This window comes from Choloepus didactylus, chromosome 21 (assembly GCF_015220235.1).
Source record: "Choloepus didactylus isolate mChoDid1 chromosome 21, mChoDid1.pri, whole genome shotgun sequence".
NCBI lineage: Eukaryota > Metazoa > Chordata > Mammalia > Pilosa > Megalonychidae > Choloepus > Choloepus didactylus.
The window spans coordinates 28,811,980-28,834,704 of record NC_051327.1 but is presented as its reverse complement, the minus strand read 5'-3'; the positions used below and the strand labels follow the sequence as shown (position 1 = coordinate 28,834,704).

Here is a 22,725-nt window from a genome sequence, read left to right as displayed (position 1 = left end):
CCGCCCCCCCACCTTCCTCACTTGTGCCGGTGCCTGTGCGCAAGGAACGTTCTTGACTTTTGCTTCCAAGAGTTCTCACATGCAGCCCCTTGACCCCAAGCACCCACTCCCACACAGCCACAGTCCACACAGCTTTTATTTCAATCTGGAAATAAACTTATATACAGTCTAAAAACAGTAGAAAATGTGAGTAAAAAGGCCCACAGTCCATCTGGGGTGGGACAGGGTGGGACGGGGTGGGCCAAGCGAGCATCGTACCTGGCCCCCCAGAGCGAGGGGCTGCCCTTGTCCTGGCAGCAGAGGGGAAGCTCACCGAGGGGGTCCCTGGAGGGCACCGCCCAGCTTTCCTGCCCATTCCCCTGACCGCCCAGGGGGCCAGCCTGGCTCAGACAGGCCCCGAGAGCCCCGGCCCAGCCTGCAGTCTCGGTCAGCACGTCCAAACCTGCCAAGAGAGGGCCCAGTGTCAGGAGGCCCCCGGCCATCCCGGTCCAACAGAACCTGGCACCCCCTGCCCTCTACCCGCCCTGGGCCATGACCTCCCCACCTCCCACACCATCTGGCACTGACCTTTACTGTGCTGTCCACGGCCCCCGAGAAGAGCCGGCCCCGGGACACGGCCAGGGCTGTGACGCTGCCCTGGTGGCGCAGCAGAGTCTGGGTGCAGATCATGTTGTCCATGCTCCACACCTGGGGGGCGGGCGGGATGAGCACCGGCGAGGTGCCCCCACCCCCCGGCCAACCTGTGTCCCCGCCCCTGAGCACCCACGCACCCTGAGTGACCGGTCGTAGGACGCGCTGAACACCTTCGTCTGGTCCGGCGTCGAGATGACTGCCAGGGCGTACACGGTGCCCACGTGGCCCGTCAGCGTCCGCACCTGCTCCTTGGACTCGATGTCCCATACCTGGGTGGGGCACGCGCGGGCAGATCAGGGACCCTGTGCCCGGCCCCGTGCTCAGCCCGCCCCGGCCCCTGGCCCCCAGCCCTTACGTGGATGAGGTTCTCGTAAGTGCCGCAGACGATGTGGTGGTTCGTCACAGCGATGGAGTACACACTGCCACCTGACGTCTGCAGGACGTGTACGCAGTCGAGGGTCCGGATGTCCCAGATCTAAGGGCAAGCACGTGCCTCTGGGTCCCAGGCCTCGGGGGCTTTGGTCACCCAGGACCTACAGGCCGTGGGCCGTCTGGGGGCACCCGGGGACAGGGCGGGGGGCTGCACCTTGATTGTCTGGTAGGAGCCGCTGTACAGGTAGCTCTGGGCTGCTACCAGGGCCCGCACCCAGTGGTTGAGGCCAGTGAGCTCCTTCTTCAGCTTGAGCTCAGTGCCCACGATGTCCCAGACCTGCGGGCACAGCAGTGAGCATGGGTAGGCCGGTAGGCAGGGGGTGGCCAGGCCGTGGGGACCCCACTGCACCCCTCCCCACACCTTGATGGCCTTCAGGGAGCCGCTGAAGAGCATGTTGTGTGAGGAGACCAGCGTGCACACGGGGTTGTCGTGAGCCCGGATCGTGGTCACTTTCTGCAGGTTCTGGACATCCCACACCTGACAGGAGGGTGGGAGGCCTCAGCACCCCGGCCAGCTGTGGGGGCCGCGCCTGCCCCCTGCCCATCCCCCCACTCACGATGATGGTGCAGTCTGCAGAGCCGCTGTACAGCCTGCACCTGGGGAAGCAAAGCCAACAGCGTCAGGGGGGTTCCCTGCATCCCCGCCCAGCACCCTGACCTCAGAGGTGCCCCTGGAGCTGCCTGGGAAGCATCTGACAGCCGAGCTGGCTGTGACGTAATCATCCGCCATTAGCGCTGAATAAATCTGCAGGGTGCTGCTGGATCAAGCTGCTGCACCCTGGGAGCGACCCCCCCGCTGGCTCGCATGCACGCACACTCACGCTCACACCCAATATCCAAAACCTCGTGACACTAGGTGGGGAAAGCCTAGGGAAAGGGGCAGCTGAGCTGATGCCCCTCGGGCCTTGCCAGGCATGGCAAGGGGCCCAGCCGGGGAGAGGCAGCACAGCCAGGACGGGGCCTGGCACTTCTCGGGGTGGAGGGCGCTCCATGGGAGCAGCGGGCAACTCAACTCCCCGCCTGGGCTCACCCCTGGATGCAGAGTGCCAGCACGATGCCGTCGTGGCCCTCCAGCGTCTTCTGGCACTTGTAGGTGGTGCACGTGTCCCACACCTGCAGAGGCCGGCGTCAGGGAGGGCAGCACGGCGGGAAGGAGGATGTGCCGCTCGGGAGTGGGAGGGCCGCTCCACCGTGGGCAGGGGGGAGCTGGGCCGCGGGGGCACGCTGTACCCCAGGGGGGCACCCTGTACCCCCAGGGGGCCCACGCACCTTGATGGTCTTGTCTGAAGAGCCGCTGAAGAGCAAGTCGCCCATGGAGTAGACACAGAGGCACCAGACAGGGCCCTGGTGCCCCACGAAGGTCCCTTTGCACTTGAAGATCTGCTGAGGGTCATAGGCTGCAGGGAGATGGGAGGGGCTGCTCAGGGAGCCAGGGGCAGCCTCGGAGGGGGCAGGGGGCAGGGGTCTTGGCCAGGGGCCCACACTCACATCCCAGGATGCCTGTGTTCAGCCGCGCGTTGATGTGGGACAGCTCGTCCTGCAAGGCCAAGAGTGGAGGGCACGGTGAGCGGGGCTTCCAGGCCCTCCTTGGCATGCCCCCCTCTGCCCTGGGCTGCCCTCAGGCCTGGCAGCCGGCACAGGCCCCGGAACCCGAGGGGCAGCTGGGCTCACATTCAGCATGGACGCATCCCGCCGGAACTCCATGAGGTCCTCGCTGAGCTTGCTCTGGTTCTCATCCAGAACATCTGAGGGGCAGGAGGCAGGTGTCACCAGGGCTGGGAAGGGGGGCCGCACCCTGCTGCCCGCCGGGGGCTGGGCTCTCACCAAACTTGAGCTCGAGGCTCTTCTCCAGCTGGTCGATCTTCTCAGAGAGTTTGCCCAGCATGGAGCGCAGGAAGGCAATCTCCTGGTCCTTCTGCGCCAGCGCCACGTGCATCTCGTGGAAGCGGTCGTCCGTCTGCTGCAGGAACTCCTTCAGGCCCTCGAAGTGGCACGCCTCCAGGTGCGTCTCGTACGTGTCCTGGTTCCCGATGAACGTGCACCTGGCGGGGCGGGACAGCTGCCCTGCCCACCCGCTCCGCTGGCCGCCCTGCCCACCTGGCTGCCCTGCCCACCCCTCTCCTGGCCATCCTGCCAACCTGGCTGCCCTGCTCCCTCTTCCCCTGCCTCCCAACCTCAAACAAGCATCTAGCTCAAATCCTCCACTTCTGTGGACCCTGCACCCCAGCCCCGTCCCCATCCCTTCTTGCCTGGGTGCTGCCTGCCCTCCCATCCTCCACCCCCCAGACCCCTCGCAGGTCATCTCACAAGAGAAACCCAGCTCCTTGGGGCCCCAGAGCCCGGTCCTGCCTCTGCTCCACCCCCATGACCTCTCCCCTCCTCCCAGCCCCACAGGCTCCTGTCCACCTCCCTCCTGCCCCCGTGGGGCCTGGGCCTGCACTAGTTCAGCTCCAGGATGCCGTGCCCCTCCCCTTCGCCCGGCTCACCGCCTGGTGGGTTTCAATTCTCCGCTCACAACAACCCTGACTGCCGCCGGCTGCCATGGGGCCGAGCGTGCCTTTTCTGGAACCTGTGCTCAGGCTGTACCTATGTACTTGGCCGTGCGGCTCCCGCTACGTCTAGCTCCCAGGGCCCGGGGTCTCCCCAGGCCCCCGCCCACTCACCCGTACTTGGAGTGGGGACACTTGATGTGCTCGCACTCCTTAAGGTGGGCCTCCAGGTTCATCTTGAGCAGCGGGGGGCAGCTGGGGTTGTTGGGGCAGCGCACGGGCCTGTAGTCACAGCTGCCCTCGTGGTCCCTGTGGGTGGGCAGGGGGATGAGGAACCGCTGAGCCCCCAGAGAGCCCAGGGTCCTCGGCACCCCTGAGGCTGGGGTGGGGAGCACATACTTGCGGGCGCTGAGCTTGATGGTGAAGGGGCAGCCGCGGGGATCAACCTCAAAGGCCGGGGGCTTCCCGCTGCCCACAGCCCGGCAGCCGTGCCTGCAGTGGATGAAGAGCTCGCCGACCTGCTCCGCCACCGCGATGTTGCTGACCACCACTGTCAGCTTGGCGTTGTCCACGGGGCACTTCTCTGGGCAAGGGGAGGGCACACGCTGACCCCACAGCCGCCAGCCCCCTTCCCTAGTGGCTTGATTGGGGTGGAGGCAGGTGGGCTCTGGTGAGTGACCGGTGATGGGGGGACAGGCCTGGAACACGCTGCCTGACTTGGGGAATGTGGGTCTGTCTAGCGGATGCCCCGGCCCACCATTCTGTCTGCATCTCGAGCCCGGGAGTCCTCACAGGCTGGCTCGCCTTTGTGCCCCCAGCGCCCGGCCCAGGGGTGGGTGCACAGCTCAGCCACCAAGACTGAGGGGACAAGCAGGAGGCCACAGAGGCCTCTCAGCCAGCCCCGGGGAGGGCTGGGGACAGAGCCTGGATGCCCCCGCCCCAAGAGGCAGCCCTGGGGCCTGGCCGAGGTGGGGGCAGGCAGCTGGCACCCGAGACAGAGAGGCAGTGGGCCTTCCCACAAGAACAGCCTCCAGTGGCCTGAGCAGCCTGGAGCCTGGGGCCCCATCCCACACCCCCCAGAAGAAAGCGGAGTCTTGAGAGGCCCTGGGAGTGCTGGGACTCGCGGCACCAGGCCTTGAGGTGGCGAGCTCGGCCCAAGCACCCATCCTAGAGCTGGGCTGCCTGGAGCCCCAGCGGGGCCAAGGTGCTGGGTGCCCGTGGGCAGGGCAGAGGACCAGGGCTGGCCTTTTAGGGTGAGGACCCCCGGAGGGCCTACCTGACTTCAAGGCGCATCTTCTACAGAACGTGTGCTGTGGAGACAAAAAGTGGGGCTTGAAGGGACCCGCAGCTCCGTCCACCCCAAGCCCACAGCCCCCTGGGGCCCTGGCAGAGGGCATCCTGCTGGGCAGCCAGACCAGCCCTGCACCCAGAGACCAAGCCCTGCGTGAAAGGGGCAGTGGCCACACACACACGTGCAGCCTCCATGCTGAGGGATGGGGGGGTGAGGGCAGGGCCAGGCGGCAGGGGGGCGGCCTCACCCCACACGTGGTGATCACGGGGTCCTTGAACACGCTGCAACAGAGCTGGCAGCAGAGCTTCACCGAGGGCTGCTCAGCGAACACCAGCGGCTCCTGGAACCCGAGCAGGCCAAGGGCACAGGGCATGAGGGTAAGGCCGGGACGCTGGCACAGGAGGGGCCCCGCGCCGCCCCCAGGCCCAGGGCCGCCCTCTCGGGTCGGGCACCGCCCAGCCGGGGCAGGTCCCGAGAGGAGCCCCCGCCGCCGGCCCCCCTCCCAGGCTGGAGACTGGCAAGGCCCCTGTGCCAACCCCCCCCTTCTCAAGGGAGGACCCCCGGGCCCAGCCCCACACACCGGCTCCTCCTCCTCCTCGGGCAGTGAGAACGTGGAGCGCAGGGACATGCTGGACTCGGAGTGCAGGGAGCGGACGGAGATGGCCGAGTCGGAGCGGCGTGGAGTGCTGATGGGGGGCTGCGGCACAGATGGGGGGCCAGGCGGGCGGACGCCCCGTCAGAGCCAGCGGGGGCCCGATGGGGAGCTCCCAGCCCAGGGTGGGGTGACACCCGTGACCCGGTGGACCCCGGAAGGCACCCCGGCCGCCCCACCCCGCGCTGGCTGGGCCTGGGGAGCCGCAGCGGGCCGAAGCCCCAGCCCGTGGCCCTCGCTGTCGGCCGGCGCTCGCCTGCCAGCTTTCTTTGTGTAAATGGAGAGACTTCCTGCTATTGAATTCTATGAGGACACGCTCCTCGGGTGGCTTCCTGCTTCCCATTGGGGGGTGCAGGCCGCCGGGGGCACCTCCAGCCAATCCCAGCCAGCTGGTTGGGGAGAGGCCCCACTCGGCCGCCCCAGGAGGTGGGACAGTCCCCCAGAGGGCTCGCTCTGAGCTTCCTAGAGAGCAGGGACCAGGGCCGCAGTGCCCAGGGAGCAGAAGGGCCAGAGCTCCTGCTTGCGGGGTCCCGGGGGGTCACTGTCCCATCCTCCCCTCTGGGCCTGGAAACCTCCAGAGGAGACCCTGCAAGACGCTCCCCCGGCTCCTCCTGCCCAGCCCTGGCCCGGGGAGCTGCCCTCGGAGCCTCTGGGCCCCAGGAAGCCCCCTGCCCAGCACCACCACCTCTCCTTGCGGGCCCCGGTGCCCGGCCCTGCAGCTCTCTGAGGAGCAGAGGCCACCCAAACAACCCCCTACACGGCTGGGCACGGTGCGGGGCACAGCCAGCTGCAGGGTCAGGCCGGCTCCCCCGGGCAGGGGAAGACCTCCAGGTGCTTGGCAGCCCCGACATGCGTCCCCTTGCCAGGGCCGAGAGCTCCCTGCCCCCCACCACATCCCGGGGGGCGTCGCCTCTACGCGAGGAATGGGAGGGAAAGGCCAAGGAAGTGGGTCAAAGCCCCCCTGGGCGGCGATGGAGGCCAGAGGGGAACTGGGCTGAGGTCACCAAGACCCAGCCTGGCTATGCCCGCCCACCCAGGGCGCCCACACCCCCGAGAGCAGGGGCACGTGGGCCGGGGCTGGAGGGGGGCAGTGGTCAGAGAGCCCACATGGGGGCCCTAAGCAGGTCCCACGCCTCTCTGGGGCTCTGTCACACCGGAAACACCGCACCCTGCGCACCTGCACCCTAGGGAGGAGGATTGCACCCTGAGGGCTGACGCCGCACCCACTGACAGGTGGGAAGGGCCGGTGGACCAGCCCGAGGAGCCGCTGCTCAGCGGAGCAAGCCCAGCCGAGCCTGGATGGAGACCGAGGGCAACAGCAGCCTGCCGGGCAGAGGGCCTCTCCGCCGGGCTGCGCCTCCACACCCGCCCCAGGCCCAGCCCCGGAGCCCCCGCTTGGCCCGCAGAGCCCGCAGCAGGGAACACTCCGGCTCCGCCGCTCTCCCCACCACCTGCAGCCGGCCTGAGCCTCGCAGGCCCCCGCTGTCTCTGCTGACCTCACCACAGGGGCCCGTCTGCCTTTCTCCAGCTGCTGTGTCCCCTCCCCTTGTGGGGACCCCTCCTCGGGCCTCCCGCCCCTCCCAGGGGGAGCCTGACAAAATGCAGGTTTGGTCTTCCGGATTCAACCTTCTATGGCTCCCACCTCCCTGCAGGCTGGGCACTCTCCCACTGCGCTCCGGCCATGGGAGCTCCCCTCGGTCCCGCGGTGCTCGCACATGCCGATCCCTCAGCAGACCTCGGTTCCAGGCTCACCCCTTGCACCACCAGCCCCCACGGCTCCCCCGGGGCCTGGTGCCCAAGCCTGACCCCAGGAGGGCAGGGCAGGATGGGGTGGGGAGGGGGCGCGCACCCACCATGCTGTCTTCCTCATCCCGCGAGGAGTAGGCGAGCGTGCTGGAGGAGGACGGCGTCCGGCGGTGCTGCTTATACGTGCTCGTCCCATCGGCTGTGAGAGAGGGAGCCAGGCCACCCGTCGGCAGGGGCCAGGGGGGCTCCCTCAGCTGCCCTGCCAGGCTGGTCAGGGAGGCAGGACATGGGCCGCCCTGGATCAGAGGGGCCATACGGCCAGGCTGGGCTCAGGGGCTGCTAGGGACCCCACCCCTCAGGAGCCCAGGCAGGGCAAGGCCTAAGGAGGGTCCTGGCCTTGTGGCCCCCAGTGCTCAGCCCTCCTTAGGGCCAGGGACGGAGGGAGGACAGGGGACGGCCTGGCCCTGGACAGTCTAGTGCTGGGCCTGGCAGCCCCTAGCACACAGCCCTGTGCCCGCCCCAGCAGGCTGAGCTCAGGGTGGGTGGCTCTTCTCTCGGGGTCTCTGCAGTGAGGGTCCCCTCATCCCAGCCCGGTCCCAGGGCCAGCCAACACCCGAGGTCACTAGAAAGGGGCAGGCGGGGACGTTGTGTTGTCTGGCCCTCAAGGAACCCTGGCCGCCGGTTTCCTGATGGCCTCTGTTGACAGAGGAGGAAATAAGGCACAGACAGCCCACGGACCCTCGGCGGGACAGTGCTGTGCAGCCAGCTCGCCACCCGGCCCTCCTGACCCCGGCCTTCGCGGCTCCCTTGGTGCCGGCACTGGAGCACGGGCCCACCTTACACCAGGGCCAGCCTGGCCTGGGCTGGAGGGCAGGGCTGGCCACAGAAGGGGCTGGGGGCTTCTTCCTGGAAGCTGGTGGAGGGTCCATGTGGGGACTGAGCGAGCCATCCCCCCGGAGGCAGCCCTGGGGATGGGAACTCCCCAGGGTCCTCACGGGTGGGCGGTTCCCCTCCCCCAGCCAGGCTCAGGCTGGGGTCCAAGACCCAGGCATCTCCTGGTGGGCCTGGGCCTCAGTTTCCCCTTCTCACCCAGCTCTGGCCCACTGCTGCCAAGACAGGGTGCCACATGGGTTCTAGGGGCTATGACAAGAAATTCAAAAGCAGTCACTTGGGTAGAGGGATTAGGGGTGATATTAATTTCCTTTTTACTCAGAAAAAACATTTGAGAAGAGAAAAGGGCCCTCACAGGCCACTGAGAAGGAAACCTCCCTCTGCAGCGGTCCCAGGTGAGCAGACATGGCAGCCCAGAGGCCGGGTCCACCCGAGGAAGCCACAGGACAGCGGTTCAGAGCTGATGAGCGGGTGTGTCCTCAAAAGCAGAATGCACCCCCACCTCGGGACCCCTCTCCCTGCGGGCCTGCAGGGCCTCTCCAAGGCAGAGAAAGAACCGTGTGAGCGCTGCCAGTGCCCACCAAGGGCCCCAGGGACCCCGGGAGCCTGCGGCAGGGGAGCGAGGGGGTCACGGAGACAAGGAGAAAGCTGGTGCAGTAAACCCTCTCCAGGAGACGCGAGCTACGGACAGTGGGGAGGCGGGGCCAAGATGCGAGGTGGGCGGGGCGGGGCCAAAAGGTGAGGTGAGTGGGGTGGGGAGGGGCCAGTGGAGAGGTGGGGCCAAGAGGCAGAGTGGGCGGGGCCAATGGGGAGGTGGCTCGGGAGGGGCGTGGTCAGTGGGGAGAAAGGGCAAGTTGGGGTGGGGTCCGGGGCGTGGCCAATGTGGGTGTGGTCGCTGCGGGGGCGGGGCGGGGCGCAGCACCTGGCCGAGGACTGAGCAGGGGGCCTGACTCCTGACCAGCTGGGGATGCCCCAGGACTAAGAAGTGGGGAGCTGAGTGCCCCTTCTCCAGCACAGCCTCCCAGCCTCCGCCCTCAGGCCCTGGCAGGGTGTGGGGGGCTCAGTCTCACCCTTGGTGATGGTGGTGACAGCTGAAAAAGCAGGTCCAAAGGTTGTCTCCATTCTGGTCTGGGCAAAGAACAGAGGAGGCTTGGCCTCAGCCCCCAGGGAGGATGTGGACACGGGGGTGCAGGCCGATGGCCCCCCATGCTGCGTGCACGTGGACACCCCCCAGGCACGGCACGGCAGAGCCCACTCAAGAGGACAGCCCTTGGGAAGGGAGGCACGTCCCTGGGGCTCAGCAGTCGGTTGGGGGGGGGCGGGCGGACCCCTCCTGTGGAATGCCCTCTTACCCCCGTGGCAGGGTCTGGAGCGGGAAGGCTGGGGGAGCCCCCAGAGAAGCGGTTGTAGCGGGTGGTCTTGCCTGAGCTCATGCTCTGGAGGCATCTAGGGTGCACAGGCCACGTCCCCTGCAGAGGGACAAACGAGGGGCTTCAGGGACAGTGGCGCAGTTAGCCCTGGGGTCGACCTGCCGCCACGGGCACGCCGGGCCTCTCTCCCGGCCCGCGCCAGGGCAGGCGGTGTCCACCGTGAAGGACAGCTGACACAGGACGAGAGTGATGCTGCCAGCACCGGTGCCGCCGGAGCCAGGCTTGCCTGAGGACCCAGGGTGCAGGAAGAGGGGGGCTGCTCCCCTGGGCTGCGGACCCCTTTTGGGAAGGGGTGGAGGGAGGAGAGAGGAGTCAGCTCCCAAAAGGGGGTGGAGGGTCACTGGCACCCAGACGAAGGACACCCCCAGATGGTGCAACTCAGGGGTTCACGGAGGGGAAGGGCAGGGAGAAGGCATGGCGGGATCCATCCGCAGGTCGCCCAGAAGAGAGGGATAGGGTGGGATCAGGGGGTCTGGCCCCTCAGGAGCCTCCTCAGGAGTGCAAGAAGTTCAGAGGGAACAGGAGTCCCCGCGGCAGGTCACGCCCCATGGGCAGTGGGCCCCAACAGCAGGGGTTCCTCACCGCCCCGGAGCCTCAGTCCCTCCTGGCACCCACCCCTGCGGGGGTGCAGCTCCCACCACCGTGCTGGCTGTGCCCAGGGCCCCCGGGCCCCACTGGGACCTCGAGCCCCCTGGGAGGGAGGTCACCACCCAGGCCAGGCACCCCGATGATGATGCCATGCCAGGGGCTCACCCCCCAAGTGCTGGGTCCCCCCCACCTGGCTCCTGGGGTGGGGTGGCAGGCAGGGCAGGGCAGCCGGGTGCGTGGGTGGGTGGGACACAGCTGGCCGCCTGCCCTGGACGACACGGTGTGTGCCAAGCCCCAGGCCCCAGCCCCCCGCCTTGTGGTGCACTCTCGGGTGGCCTGTCCCTGCCTCTGCGTCTCAGGGGCCCTCTGGGCAGGGGCAGGGGCCCTGCTGCCCTGCGAGGGGGACAACGCCGCCTGGGGAAGCCAGGAGGGCCCTACCGTTTCAGGAACCCCGAGGTCAGCTCCCGCATGGGGGTTCAGGGCGGCCGTCGGTGGGCACTGACCTGCACTTAACACCGTCTGCCCCCTCCGGGGAAGGAGTGCCAGCTGCCACTGCGGCCAGCCACCCGGAGCCCAGGCCGGGGGCTCCCCAGGTGTCCCTGGGGGCCGCGGCCAGCAGCAGCCACTGCGGGCTCCGGCGGCCCAAGCGCCCTGGCTCCAGGGGCTCCTCCACCTCCCGGCTCCCCGGCTCCGGGGTGAGGTAAACAGAAAGGCACGGGCGGCTTGCAGGGCCACGGACAAATCCACCCGGAAAGTCCCGCCGGCCAACGGTGGCCGGGCTGGCGGATGACACGCACGACACGACACGCACGGGGGCTGTGGCCAGGCCCAGGCGGGGAGGGGGTTCCCGCGCGGGAAGCCCAGCCTGGTGGTGGGTGGGACCCTGGCTGGAGCCCAGCGCCCCCCCACACCAGCCCCCCACGCTCCCCACACAGCGACTGCATCCAAAGAATCTCGGAATTGAGCAAGATGTCCCAGGCCCCCACACAGCTGGTCCCACGGGGCTCCGGTTTTGCAATAACAGCCTCCCTCCTGCTGGTCTCCAGTCCGGCCCCAGACAGCAGGGAGCAGACCCTGCAGGCCAAGGCCCGGGACACCCACGGGCACAGCTCGGCACCCCCGGGGGGCTCGGTCGGCAGGGAGGCTGAGCTGGGCTGGCTGCGGGGGACGGGCCCCCGTAGCTCCGGTCCGGTCACCAGGGCTGATGGGAAGCACCCCTTCCCCACCTCCTCCAGGTGGGCTGGAAGCCGCCAGCACGGAGCTGGAATTCTCTGGACCTTCTGCCCTGGGTTCCCAGTGCTGTGGCCTGTCCCTGCGTCTGTGTCTTGGGGGCCCTCTGGCAGGGGCAGGGGCCCAAACTTGTCCCAAAGAGCCCAGGTGCCGAGAAAGAGACCTGCTGGTCAGCCTGGCCCCGTGCCCTCCCCTCCCAAGGCCCGTCCTGCGGGGATGTGGGTGCAGGGAGGTGCCCAGGACCCAGGGGCTTCTGCCTTTCAAAGAGGAAGGGTGCCTGCTCCCAAAGGAGATGGGGCTGGGACTCGGGCGGGCTGTCGGGGAGTGTGGCCTGTGGGTGCTGAGCATCCCACTGGGGGAGCAGTGGGGTGGGGTATCTCCCCTGCTGTCCGCCCCACCCCGTGACAGCCTGCCACCACGAAGCCCCTTCCCCACCACGCTTGCATCTGGAGTGGGGTCCCGGGATCTTCGTCCCCCTGGAATGGCACAGCCCCTCTACTCTCCACTCCTACTGCCTGCTCACCCCGCTGCACCCCCTGAGCAGCCTGGGGTCCCCTGGTTGTGAGCTGCCTCCCTACCACCAGCTCCAGCAGGAGGGAGCCCCATGTCTGGATGACTTGGAGCCCTCGACGTGGGCCCCAGCCAGTCCCACAACTCCACCCAAGGCAGGGTCAGGGGGTCCCCAGGGCAGTGTGTGCGGAGCCAGCGAGGGGTCGGCCTGCCCTGGGAACCCCGCAGGCCGCACATTTGGTGGGGACGGCCCCAGGGAGGAGCGGGGGTGGCCAGCGGGACGGCGGCCAGCGCTCCAGGCACAGCCCCGGGTGTCGGAGCCGCCCTGCCCAGGCCGGGCTGCCAGGTCCTATAGAAACAGGCCTGGTTGCCATGGCAAAGCCTGCACACTTTGCCCAGCTGTTCCCCGGCGTCCTCTGTGCACGTCTTTTCCATCCCGGACACGCGGAGCGAGACGTCAGGGGCCTGCCTCGGCCCCTCCCCGCCCTGCCAGCACCCAGCCCCAGCCTCCGCCCCTCACCTCGGCCGTCCTACCCTCTCCGCTCCCAACTGGCCGGCCCTCCCCAGGGCTCGGCCTCCCCCCATCCCCACGGCGAACACCCCACAGCTGCCCGAGCTTCCTGGCCCGGTTCTCCCGGCGGGTCTGAGCCCCTCCAGCCTTCCACACCTTCCCATCCCCTTCCCTGAGCTGGGCCGGCCCCGGCTTTAACCCCCACCACTTTACCCTGGGAAAGCTCTTCTCCTCCCCACCAGGCCCCTGGGGGTCAGTGACATATCCCTCCTCCTTTCCTCCCAGATCTGAGGGCCCGGATGGTGTGGGGACTTGGTCTGGTCTGGGGGAAGCCGAGAAGGCTCCCTGGAGGAAGGAACAGGCAGATCCAGAGCGAGGACAGGGCACTCAGGAGGAGGTGGTACTTGTCTTCCTGCCTTTGTGCCCAGCTGCAGGGGCCACTGTGGCAGGCAGCCTGACCTGCCCCTGCCCACCCTCGACCTGGTGCCAGCCTGACCTCCAGCTGCAGAGGGCCGAACCCGGAGGCATCTCCCAGGCCATCGAAGCGGTCTCCAGTAATGAAAACAGGGCCTGGGCCTCTGCCCAAGAGAGCCGGGGCCGTGTGCCCGGCATGCCCCGGCCCAGTGACTGGCACTTCAGGCCACCAGGGCCCTTTCATCACCACTTCGTGTGTGGCTTCTGCCCCCTGTGTTTCCTCTTGCTTCCCAGGCAGCTCAATCGGGGTCTGAAGACACAACGTGGAAGGTGGGGTCTGCCCAGGCCCCTCGACCCTCCACCCTGAGCTGCGGTACCACCAGACTCCTCCGTCCCTGTGTGTCTGCCACCTGCGGGGCCCTCCCCTGGCTGCTTGCCCCCCACCCCCATGCTTCCAGACAGCCCTGGCCTTAGGCAGGCCTGGGGTTCCACCCACTCGGGCTCCCGGTGCCAGTCTGTGCTTCCACAGGGGTTGGAGATGCCCCTTTGTCTGCCGTCCCTGGCTGCACACCCCTCAAGGGGGCAATATGGCAACTCCAGCACGAGAGGACGCCAAGATCATCTGCCTAAAGCCGAGGGGTCCCTCCTGCGTTACCCGGCCAGAGGGCCCCGAGCCGAAAAGGCCTGCAGACGTGGCTCGGGGCTGGGGCATGCCGGCACTTCACGCACGCTCTCCCAGACTCCCAGAGGTACCCTTTAGTAGGAGATGGCATACAGGGTCCCTCTGCTCCTCAGCTTGCCCTCCCGGGGCTCAGGTTTCTCGCCCTTCAAGTGGGGTAAACAGGTACCCACGTCAGGGAGGTACTGCGAGAGGCGACACATGGGTCAGGAGTGAAGGCTCCCCTCGGAGAGCTGCAGACAAGGCCCAGAGAGGCTGAGAAGCTGACCCAGGGGCACACAGCAGCGAGAGGCTATCTAAGGTGCTTTTCTGTGAGTTCCTGTCTCCACCCACATTAGTACTCCAGACCCTGATCTTTTCCATTTGTTTCCAGAACGATTCTGACACATAGCCATGGTGGGAGGTACCCCAGGGGGGCTCCTCGGGTTGGGGCACCTACTCCCAGCTGCCGTCTCCCTCACCCTGGCTGCCCACACCCCTGCTCCCCCTGGAAGGGAGGTTCTGGCTTCCTGGGAGAGGTCGGACCTCAGGACACGGGACACCTGGATGCCCAGAGCAGGGAAAGGTGGGGCTGCTGACAGAGAATCAGTGCCCGCCACGCAGACCCTCAGGGAAGGTAAGGAACGAGGATGGGAAGGGCACATGCTGGGCAAAGGGCAGGGGTGGGCAGCCCCTGGGAGAGGGAGGCCCATGTGTGCGTGGGGAGGGGTCTGGAGCACGGGAAGCAGCAGGGGAGGGTGAAGCCCACCCCGAGAGCAGAAAGGACCCACCGCTGGCCCCCAGACCGTCCCAGCTGACCGCCCCTCCCCACTACTCTGTCCAGCCTCCACATGTTTCCCACTTCCTCAGGGATCTGAGGTCCATTGTCCTACTGGAGGCTCTTTACCACACAGACCCCAACCCCACACCCCAACATCTCCCTCATAAGCACAATCAAATCCCCAGCCCACCCCGCCGAACTGTGGGCCTCACGCACTCCACCAGTTCTCGCCCTGCTCTGCCTGGAATGCCCTTCCGGCAACTTCCCAGGGCCCGTTCCTTCTCCTCCCTCAGGTCTCTGGCCAACTGTCGCCTCCCCAAAAGGCCTTTCAGGAACCCCATTACCGTCCTGCTCAACACCCTGCTTCTTTCACAGCACCTACCAACTCCCTTGTGGTGTTCACTGCTTCTGAGTCCCTCCACCCCCAGAACAGTGGTTCTCAACGGCGGCAGGGGCGAGTTTGCCCTCCAGGGGACATTTGGCGGAGACATTTGTGGTTGTCACAACCGGAGGGGGGGTGGCGGTGCTAACGGGCATGCGGTGGGCAGAGGCTGCCCACCACCCTACAATGCGCGCGGCAGCCCCCCGCCGCCCAGCGCCCCTCGGCCGAGGAGTCAGCAGCGCCCAGGGCGAGGCGGCCTGCGCCGGCAGACGGGCTTCCGAGAACCGGGATCGCCTTCCCCGCAGTCTCCCCGGCGCGAGAAGAGCGCCCGGCATCCAGGCGGCGCTCAAGAAATGCAAGAAGCAAAGAGAACGAGAATGAAGGGGTCGAGCCAGCGACGGACAAACCGACAGGCAAACAGCGGGACCCAGACAGAGACCCCGGCCCGGTCCAGCCCCGCCCCCCAGGCGGGACCCCACGGCCCGACCCCGACGCGCCCGCCCCGCGCCCCATCCGCGCGGCCCCAAGGCGCGAGCCCCGGCCCCGCGCGCCCTGCGGACACTCACCCGCCCGCGGCCGCCCCGGAGCGGCGCCGCCGCCCTCCCGATTCATCGCGCCCCTCGGCCGGCGTCCGGGAAAGCGACAGGCTGCGCGAGACAGAAGCGCTCCGGCGCGGCGCCTGGTGGGACTTGTAGTCCGCTGGCTCCCAGGCCCCCGGCGGCCGCCTCAGGGGCGGTGCTTCAGAAATCACGGCTTCCGGCGGCCGGGTCGCCATGGGGCAGGATTGGCCGCTTCAGAATCACTCTATGCTGCAGACCAGACTTTGATTGGACGCGATCATCCGTCGCTCACAGTTAGGCTCAACGGTCTCCGCAAAAGGGAGGGAAGCCGACCCAGAAAGAAAATCCGTGGCGTGATTGGTGGAAAGAACGACGGTATAGAGCGGAGCGTATCAGCGGCGAGGAAGGGCAGGTATTTCCGCCGAGGTTATCCAATCACAGAGGTGGCTCACTTTCTATAAAAGCCTGACTTTCGCGCCCGTGCCTTCTTTCAGGTCGAGTTGGAGGAGGTGGCTTGTAGATTTCTCCCGTAAGTCGCGGGCGCGAGGTGCTCCTTAGGGTCGCTTAGCCCCGCGGGCCGGTCCAGCCTCCGCAGCCAGCCTCGACCCGAGTTACGCACTGCGCGGCCCCCTGTCTCCCCGCCCCGCCCTTCCGAGGGGGGACGCGGGGCCCCAGACTTCCAAGACCCCGCAGGTAAGCCGGGGCGGGTCCGGTTTCCCCGACGCGGCCCCGAGCCTGTGATGAACCGCTTTAACTTCTGACACCTCGTATGAAAACTGCACGTGCAGTCTGATTATTTTGCAAGGCTGAGGCTCGAGGGTGCGTCCCTTGGGGCGGGGCGGGGCTGGGAGTGAAGAGGGACCTTTCCAGGAGGGAGAAAGCCCTTTGCATCACGTCGCTGTCTTGACTTTCAGGACCGTCGGTGGGCCGGTGCGGACCTTGAGCAGAAAGAACCTTCACCCCGGAGGCCGCGGGCAGGAGGCCTGGTAAGGAGGCCGTCCGGGTCTGGGGTGCTGACCAATAAAGCAAAGATGATGAATCGATTCCTTTACACATGCGTCCCCCAGAGGACTGGCTCTTCCCAGCCGGGGTGTGGGTGACTGACCCTGTCAGAGTAGAAGCCAGTGGCCGTGCCTGGGAAGGCTGCACCGACACCTGCTCCCACGTGCTCCCTGGGGAGCTGTAAAACTAGAAAGATGGGGTTTTTAAATGGTTTTGCCACGCATTCTCTAACATGGTCTTCATCTTAGGTGGGAACTGGGCCCAAATAGAACCTGGAGGTTCTAGAAATCCCTTTCAGTGGACAAAAATGGGGACAACAGAAAACACAACTTTATTCACCAGGACTGAAAATGACAGTTCGCAGTCAGGAGGCTGATTGATGACTAGCACAAGCTGGCAACACCTGCCCCGCCTCAGCCCTGGGCAGGCTGCCTGGTGGCCCAGGCAGCCAAGGTGGTGCCCTGGTTAGCAGGCGGGGGCTGGCGGGCCCTGTCCCCGTTGCCCTGACACTTCAATGGACTCCCACGCTGTTTGCTGTACTACAAAGCGACGGCCTTGAGCCTTCAGGATAACACGAGGGGAAGCTCCTTAAGATGTTCACCGGGGTGGCTCTGGGGCACATCGTGCACGGCGGGTCAGCAGTGAACCCCTGGCCCGGGCCGTGGGAGCCAGGCATGGCTTTACTAAGGGGGTTAGGCACTGTCCACATGCTGCCAGGTGCCTGGCACGGCATCCAGTCTGCACTGCGTGATGGCCCCCCATGGTGGCCTGGGGCAAGACCCCTGCCCTGCAGCGGGTGAGGGGCTGGTGTCCCAGGCTGAACAGGAGGAAGGGTTGGTGACGGTGGGCTCCTTGAGCCTGGTAGGACTTCAGCCGGGGCAGGCAGGGGTCAAGGCTCAGCCTCAGTGACCTGGATCAAGGGTGACCACTGGTCCTGTGGACTCTCCACCCCAGGTTCAGCCAGGGCCTTCTGGCAGGATGCCCCATGGCCTGTGTCCAGTCAGGGTCGGCAGCAGGAGACCCCACGGCCCTCCCTCTTGACATAGTCATGCAGCTGGAAGTGGGGCTCACTGGGGGTCTTCATGGAGCGCTGCTTCAGCTCCCTGCAGGGCAGGTGACAGGGGAAGCAGGTGGCTGCCTGTACTCCAGCTGGGGGTGTCCAGGGCCGATCCTGGAGCAGGGTGGGGGTGGTTTTTCTGGGGTCCAGCACTCACTTGGCTATGGCTGTGAAGGCCAAATCCACGTTGAGCCCTGTCTTGGCGCTGGTCTCCATGAAAGGCAGCCCATACTCCTGCAAACAGCTGCTGCCAGCTGGGCGGGGGCCCGGCAGGGACACCCAGACCCAGCAGCACAGGGCAGCCCTTGCCACCTGCCCCCCCACTCACCTTGGCCAGCTTCTCCCCATCCTCCCTCTTCACCACGCGGTCGTGGGCGGAGTCCACCTGTGCAGGCACAGGGGTCTTGGTAACAGCTGGCCCCCATCACGCCCACCTTCCACCCTCTGCTCACCTGGTGGGGCCACCTACCTTGTTCCCCAGCAGCATGAGCACCGCATCGCTCTGGGCATACTCCTGGATCTCTGCCAGCCAGGCCTGCAGGAGGGAGTGGGGCCAGCTGGGGCTCTGCCTGGCTCCTCCCAGTGTGGTGTGGGGTGGGCTGGCCCAGCTCCACGTGGTGCCCATCGGGCTCTTGCCAGCAGGAGGGCTCCCCCTTGTGACTGCTGTCTGCACTCAGCCCTGGTTTTGCCCATCCTCAACCCGAGTCACCGCTACCCCCTTCTCGACCCCCCAAGCCCTGGTGCCAACCGTGCCACCTCTGCCTCACGGGCCTGGGTTGGGGCCGCTGACCTGCATGTTGTCGAAGGAGGCCTTGTTGGTGACATCGTAGAGCAGCAGCAGCGCTGAGGGCACAGGGGCAGTGAGGCCACTGGGCTCCTAGTGAGCTGCAGTGGGTCCCACACACACCCCACCCTCCCTGCCCGACGTCCTGGAACCAGGCCCCACACCCGTGTGCTCACCGTGGGCGTCGCGGTAGTAGGCGTGGGTGACACTGCGGAACCGCTCCTGCCCAGCCGTGTCCCAGATCTGCAGGGACGGGTGGTCCTGCCATCACTGCTGCCCGGCCCCTTCCCAGGGCCCCTGCCCCTGCCCCCAGTCACCCTCACCTGCAGCTTCACTTTTGTGCCGTCAACTTCCAGAACTTTGTTCTGAAACAAGCAGCGAGAACTCAGGCAGGCGGCAGGCAGTCCTGGGCCAGGCTGGGGCCCCACACTCCCACCCAGAGGTGTTAAGGCCGGGGCAGGACCCAGACCCAGAGCAGGCACCCCGGGCTTCTCCAGGGCCACGGCTGTCCCGTCCCTGGCCGTGTTCCCGTGGATCTCCATCCCTGATCCTGTCCAGCCCCTCAGCTAGCGGCCCTGGTCCCCATGCGTCCACCCTCTGTCCCTCGGGTCAAGTGTCCTCAGGTGTCACCTCCCTTTAAGCCTGAGTGTTCCCCTTGGTGAGCTCACACTGTGTCCCTGCCCATGGTGCCCTGGCCCCGGTCCCTGTGCTGGACCTGCAGGTGGCCACCCTCTGGCCTGCAGCCCGATTCTGGTTCAGGCTTTCTGTCCCCTGCCCCATTTGCTGCTCCCCTAGCGTCCCCCACCCGTTGGCACCTCTGGCGCCCACCCCTTCACTCCAACCTCCCTCTGCCTGCCCCCTTCACAAGGCCCTGCTGCCATCCTCCTCCAGCTCCCCGCACCTCTCGGTAGGCGCTCTGAGACAGCCCCGGGCCCACTATTAATGCTCCAAGCCTGTTTCCTCATCTCGGGGTGATGGGAAGGGCCCCTCCTGGGTCTCCGTGGCCACGGGCACGCAGGGCCTGCATCTGTCCTGCCACAGTAACCTGAGGCCCAGGTGGTGCCTAGTACACAGATGATGCTCATTTCATGTCTCTGGGCCAAGATGAACCCCCCTGGCTCTCCCAGTTCAGTAAGGACAAGGCAGGGAGTGGTCCAGCTTGGGCCCCGCACAGGGTGCTGCCGGGTGTCTGGGGAGCGGGCCGCGGCCATCTGGGGAAGGCTTGCCAGGAGGGGCTGTCTGCCTGGCACTCTGCACCCAAATGGCCTCATGGAAGGATAACAGGACCCCTACCCCAGAGCCTACCCACTCCCCTCATCCCCAAAGACTTGAGGGACCCTGGACTCCCTAAGCGGTTGTGGGGAACAGCTCTCCAAAGGGGGGTCCCTTCCTGTCCTGGAATGGGCCCCTCCCTGCCTCCTGCTAACTGGGTCTAATTAAAGGGTGAGAAAAACGCAAATTCGGGATTTGCCAAGAACACACCAGCGCCTCAGCACGTGGGATTCAGACTGGTAGGCAGAAGTGGGGGATTCCGCAGGCCCGAGGCTGTGGCCCCAGTGTTCTCTGATATCCCTGAGGCTAGAGGGGGAGACTGGGGGCTCTGGCTGGGGGCAGCAGCCAGGTTTGAAGTTCCCCATTGTCCTCCTCACCCCGGGCCAGGGGCCTCTCCCAGCAAGCCCCAGAACCCAGCACCCCCCACCCCTGATTTCTGGCTCTGAGGCGGGTGTGAGTGTGTGAGCCAGCCCTGCAGCCACCTGTCTTGGCCCTGGGCTGGAGAGGAGCAGTGACACTGGCCTCCCAGGGGCCATGGGCCTTGAGTTCCCCAGGACTGGCCCAGCTCCTGCCCCCATCCCTAAGGCACAGGACACAGCCCTCAGGGCAGTGCCAGCCCCTGGCACGGGATGCCATCTCTGCCTTGATCAGATACAGCCTCCAGGACACTCGGTGTTAGAGGCAGTGGCCTCGATGGCTCTGGCCCCCATCTAGCAGCCCTGACCCGGGGAGCCCAGGGCAGCGGGGACACTTGGTGGCAGGGCACGGGCCTCACCCGGAAGTCGATGCCCACGGTGGAGATGAAGGCACCCGCCAGGAAAGCCCCGTCCTTGAAGCGCACCAGCAGGCAGGTCTTCCCCACACCAGAGTCACCCACCAGCATCACCTAGGGCAGGCAGGGGGTCAGAGGGTGCCAGGCTCGGGGCACGGGAGTGCAGAGGCAGTGGGGTCTGTCCTGAGCCAACATGGTCAGAGAGCAGCCATGGCTGAGCGGCGGGAGTGGAGAGAGGTGACCCTAGCTTCCCCTCTGCAAGGTTTCTGCACCCTCTCTTTTCCAACAGTTGCCAATCTGTCATGGGACGTGGGGACAGCTGCCTCCACCTGGGGTCCTGCCCGCTGCCCCAGGCCCTGGACACCAGCCTTAGTCTGGGGAAGTGAAGGCCTAGCGGCCCAGGAGCCTGGGAGGGCAGCACCTGGGGCCTGGTGGGGAGCAGGGCTGAGGGGGTTGGTGGCTGGAGACCTGAGAGACCTCTGGGGGGCTCTGTGCCAGGGGCTCTTTGAATCCCAGCAGGGACACAGATCCACAAGGCTCAGGAGGAAATCACCAAATGGGGTCAGGTCTTCATCTCAGGAGGGGCCTGGCCAGGTTCATGGGCAAGGAACCTGTCTGCCAAGGCCCAGAGGAAGCAGAGGGGCAGGCAGACCCCAACCCTGTCTGTCCCAGCTCCTGCCCTTGGCCCGGGAAGGAGGTCCCAGGACCCCTCCCCCAGCTGGCAAATCTGTCTCTGGTCTCCTCTCCCCCGACTCCCCTCCCCAAAAAAGAGAAGACCCACAGACCCTGCAGGGTGAGGGAAGGCGGCATATGGGACTAGGTCCCGGGTAGAGGCGACGGGGGTATGGGGGGGCAGAGGGGGGGCCCCTGCCAGGCTCCGCAGCACCTGGGACCCCAGATCTGGCTCTGCCAGCTGGGGTGGGGGGAGGGGGAACAGGCTCTGCCAGCTGTTAGGTTCCCCAATCCCGGGCCTGACAGCGCTGTGCGTGTGCGATGTACCGTGCCAGCTGCGGGGTGCCGCCGGGGCCCGCTCCGCGCCGAGGGTCCGCGCGGCCCCGCACCCCTCCCGGGGCACCCTCCTCCCTGGGCTCGGGCCGGGCGCCACCTGCTGCGCTGGCCTGCGAGGTGGGGGGGAACCTGGCTCACCTTGAAGGCGACGTCGTAGAAGTCGCCGCCGCCGCCGCCAAGCGAGGGCCGGCCGGGCTGCGGGGGCCCGCGGGGCGGCGCCGCGGGGCCGGGGCGCGCCGGCCGGGACCCGTTGGCGGCGGGCAGCGCGGAGGCGGCGGGCGCGCTCGCCCCCTTGCTCTTCGGGGTCTTCTTCCTGGACATGGCGGGCGGGCGCTCAGAGCGCTCCCGCTGCGGCCGCCGCGCCCCGCGCCGTCCCGCTGCCCGCGGAGCCCGAGCCCGAGCCCGAGCCGTCCCGCGCCCGTCCCGCGCCCGCGGCGCCCGCATCCCGGCCCGCGCCCGCGCCCCGCAGGCCCCGCGGCCACTCAGGCCCGGCCTCCCGCCGCCGTGGCCAATGGGCGCGCGCGGGGCGGGGTCATGCAAATGATCCCGGCCGCGCCGGGGCGGGGTCAGGAGGCCGTGAGCCCCAGGCGCGGGGATACCCGGTCTGCGGCCGCCTCCGTGCCTGGGCCGGGGTGCTGGGGCAGGGCCCGGTGAGGGCAGCACCCCCGGATCCTGTCCCCTCAGCGGGGAGACACTGCGCGCCCTGCCCACCCCGCCCGCGCTGCCCTCAGCCCAGTGGGGTGGGCACCCTGGGGCTCTGTCCTTCTCCAGTGGGAGAAGACATGTGGCCTCTGTCCTACCCCGATCCCCTGATCTGCGGGTCCCAGGGGTACCCCAACACTCGGACAGGCTCGGCAAACAAACCCGGGTTTGCAGGAACGCTCGGCTGATGGCTGATGGCTGGTGGGCGACACAGTGGGCAGCCAGAGGGACACAGCTGAGCTGCAGGGTGCTGTCTCCCGGAAGAGGGAAGTTGGGGTCACAGTGGGCCACGAAAGGTCTCTCTCAGGGAGCCCCCCACCCCCAGGCTGTGACTGGCCCCCTGCCTCCTCAGGCCTGGCTCTGGCCATATTTCTGGGAGAGGGACCATAGACCAGCAGGTGCAGACAGGCTGGCACCCCAGGGTCAGGCTCTGCGAGCTGGGGCAGGGCCTGGCCGTCCCCCAAGGCATGACAGCCGGCGGGGCCCAGAGCCAGGCAATGAGGTTCCCGTCAGGCTCAGAGGTCCGCAAGGACAAGATGAAGGACGATGCCAGGAGAGCGATTCCTCGAGAGGGCCTGGTGGTGCCCGGCCCGCAGATGCCAAAGCCACTGCCCTGCATGGAGGCATGTGTCACTTTCAGAGCTACTCTGCCATGTCCCCGTTGTGCAGATGGGGAAACCAAGACCCAGAGAGGAGAGGGGAGTTGCCTGAGGTCATCAGGCTAGGAAGTGGCGGAGCCAGGATTTGCCTGCAGAAACCCTGGCTCCAGAGAACATAAATGTCCCATGGGTCGCTGGAGACTGGTCCCTGGGGTACCTGTTATGGCCGGGGTGGGGGGTGCAAGCCTGGGAAGCCTTCTGATGCCCCCCAGACCTCCATTCCCTGTTGTCCTGCCCCTCCAGCCTCCCACCTCTTCCAAACTAATCCCCG

General features: G+C 67.2%; 3 protein-coding genes, 1 long non-coding RNA gene and 1 other non-coding gene across 16 annotated transcripts; 3 read left to right on the top strand and 2 right to left on the bottom strand.

Moving 5' to 3' along the window:
- Positions 1-118: 118 nt before the first annotated feature.
- On the bottom strand, positions 119-15,328 carry TRAF7 (TNF receptor associated factor 7). 7 transcript variants are annotated; one of them, XM_037814483.1, is made up of 21 exons: positions 15,205-15,328; positions 9,487-9,603; positions 9,205-9,257; positions 7,351-7,539; positions 5,426-5,542; positions 5,093-5,185; positions 4,831-4,864; positions 3,954-4,137; positions 3,735-3,863; positions 2,890-3,107; positions 2,737-2,810; positions 2,554-2,602; positions 2,335-2,462; positions 2,096-2,178; positions 1,623-1,662; positions 1,427-1,543; positions 1,220-1,342; positions 989-1,108; positions 771-902; positions 568-687; positions 119-442 (listed from the first exon to the last, which is right to left on the bottom strand). In XM_037814483.1, the coding sequence occupies exons 2-21, from the start codon at positions 9,578-9,580 to the stop codon at positions 428-430; spliced, it is 2,112 nt and encodes a 703-aa protein (XP_037670411.1). In that variant the 5' UTR covers positions 9,581-9,603; positions 15,205-15,328; the 3' UTR covers positions 119-427. The 7 variants fall into 7 exon arrangements, with proteins under 7 accessions (XP_037670411.1, XP_037670412.1, XP_037670415.1 ...); XM_037814484.1 differs by having other exon boundaries at positions 3,729-3,863; positions 7,351-7,510; positions 9,205-9,262; positions 15,205-15,327; XM_037814487.1 differs by having other exon boundaries at positions 3,729-3,863; positions 7,351-7,442; positions 9,205-9,262; positions 15,205-15,327.
- Positions 10,112-15,333, top strand: LOC119517221 (collagen alpha-1(III) chain-like). The gene is made up of 9 exons (XM_037813787.1): positions 10,112-10,643; positions 10,690-10,852; positions 11,088-11,387; positions 11,584-11,600; positions 11,791-12,238; positions 12,689-13,147; positions 13,347-13,566; positions 13,991-14,061; positions 14,685-15,333. Exons 1-9 carry the CDS (start codon positions 10,112-10,114, stop codon positions 15,331-15,333), a joined length of 2,859 nt encoding a protein of 952 aa, XP_037669715.1.
- A 336-nt stretch (positions 15,334-15,669) lies between these two features.
- On the top strand, positions 15,670-16,237 carry LOC119517580. The gene is made up of 2 exons (XR_005213563.1): positions 15,670-15,891; positions 16,113-16,237. It is a non-coding gene; the product is annotated as an uncharacterized LOC119517580 (long non-coding RNA).
- Positions 15,931-16,013, top strand: LOC119518352. The gene has a single exon (XR_005213741.1). It is a non-coding gene; the product is annotated as a small nucleolar RNA SNORD60 (small nucleolar RNA).
- Positions 16,238-16,511: 274 nt separating the features above from the next.
- On the bottom strand, positions 16,512-21,513 carry RAB26 (RAB26, member RAS oncogene family). 6 transcript variants are annotated; one of them, XM_037814417.1, is made up of 9 exons: positions 21,232-21,513; positions 20,089-20,199; positions 18,365-18,406; positions 18,218-18,284; positions 18,048-18,100; positions 17,727-17,792; positions 17,586-17,642; positions 17,415-17,491; positions 16,512-17,303 (listed from the first exon to the last, which is right to left on the bottom strand). In XM_037814417.1, exons 1-9 carry the CDS (start codon positions 21,412-21,414, stop codon positions 17,201-17,203), a joined length of 759 nt encoding a protein of 252 aa, XP_037670345.1. In that variant the 5' UTR covers positions 21,415-21,513; the 3' UTR covers positions 16,512-17,200. The 6 variants fall into 6 exon arrangements, with proteins under 6 accessions (XP_037670345.1, XP_037670344.1, XP_037670348.1 ...); XM_037814416.1 differs by having other exon boundaries at positions 17,415-17,642; XM_037814420.1 differs by lacking the exon at positions 18,048-18,100.
- Between the last annotated feature and the right edge of the window lie 1,212 nt (positions 21,514-22,725).

Coding starts and splice junctions, on each gene's coding strand:
- TRAF7 (XM_037814482.1), bottom strand. CDS start 9,580: ATGCCTCCAGAGCATGAGCTCAGGCAAGACCACCCGCTACAACCGCTT. Junction 4,865..5,092: donor CCGTGATCACCACGTGTGGG/GTGAGGCCGCCC, acceptor TTGTCTCCACAG/CACACGTTCTGTAGAAGATG. Junction 3,864..3,953: donor ATCAAGCTCAGCGCCCGCAA/GTATGTGCTCCC, acceptor GCCCACCCACAG/GGACCACGAGGGCAGCTGTG.
- LOC119517221 (XM_037813787.1), top strand. CDS start 10,112: ATGGGCAGTGGGCCCCAACAGCAGGGGTTCCTCACCGCCCCGGAGCCT. Junction 12,239..12,688: donor TGCCCAGGCCGGGCTGCCAG/GTCCTATAGAAA, acceptor CTTTCCTCCCAG/ATCTGAGGGCCCGGATGGTG. Junction 14,062..14,684: donor GATGCCCAGAGCAGGGAAAG/GTGGGGCTGCTG, acceptor CTCCACCCCCAG/AACAGTGGTTCTCAACGGCG.
- RAB26 (XM_037814416.1), bottom strand. CDS start 21,414: ATGTCCAGGAAGAAGACCCCGAAGAGCAAGGGGGCGAGCGCGCCCGCC. Junction 18,285..18,364: donor GCACAAAAGTGAAGCTGCAG/GTGAGGGTGACT, acceptor CCGTCCCTGCAG/ATCTGGGACACGGCTGGGCA. Junction 17,304..17,414: donor GCCTTCACAGCCATAGCCAA/GTGAGTGCTGGA, acceptor CCTGCCCTGCAG/GGAGCTGAAGCAGCGCTCCA.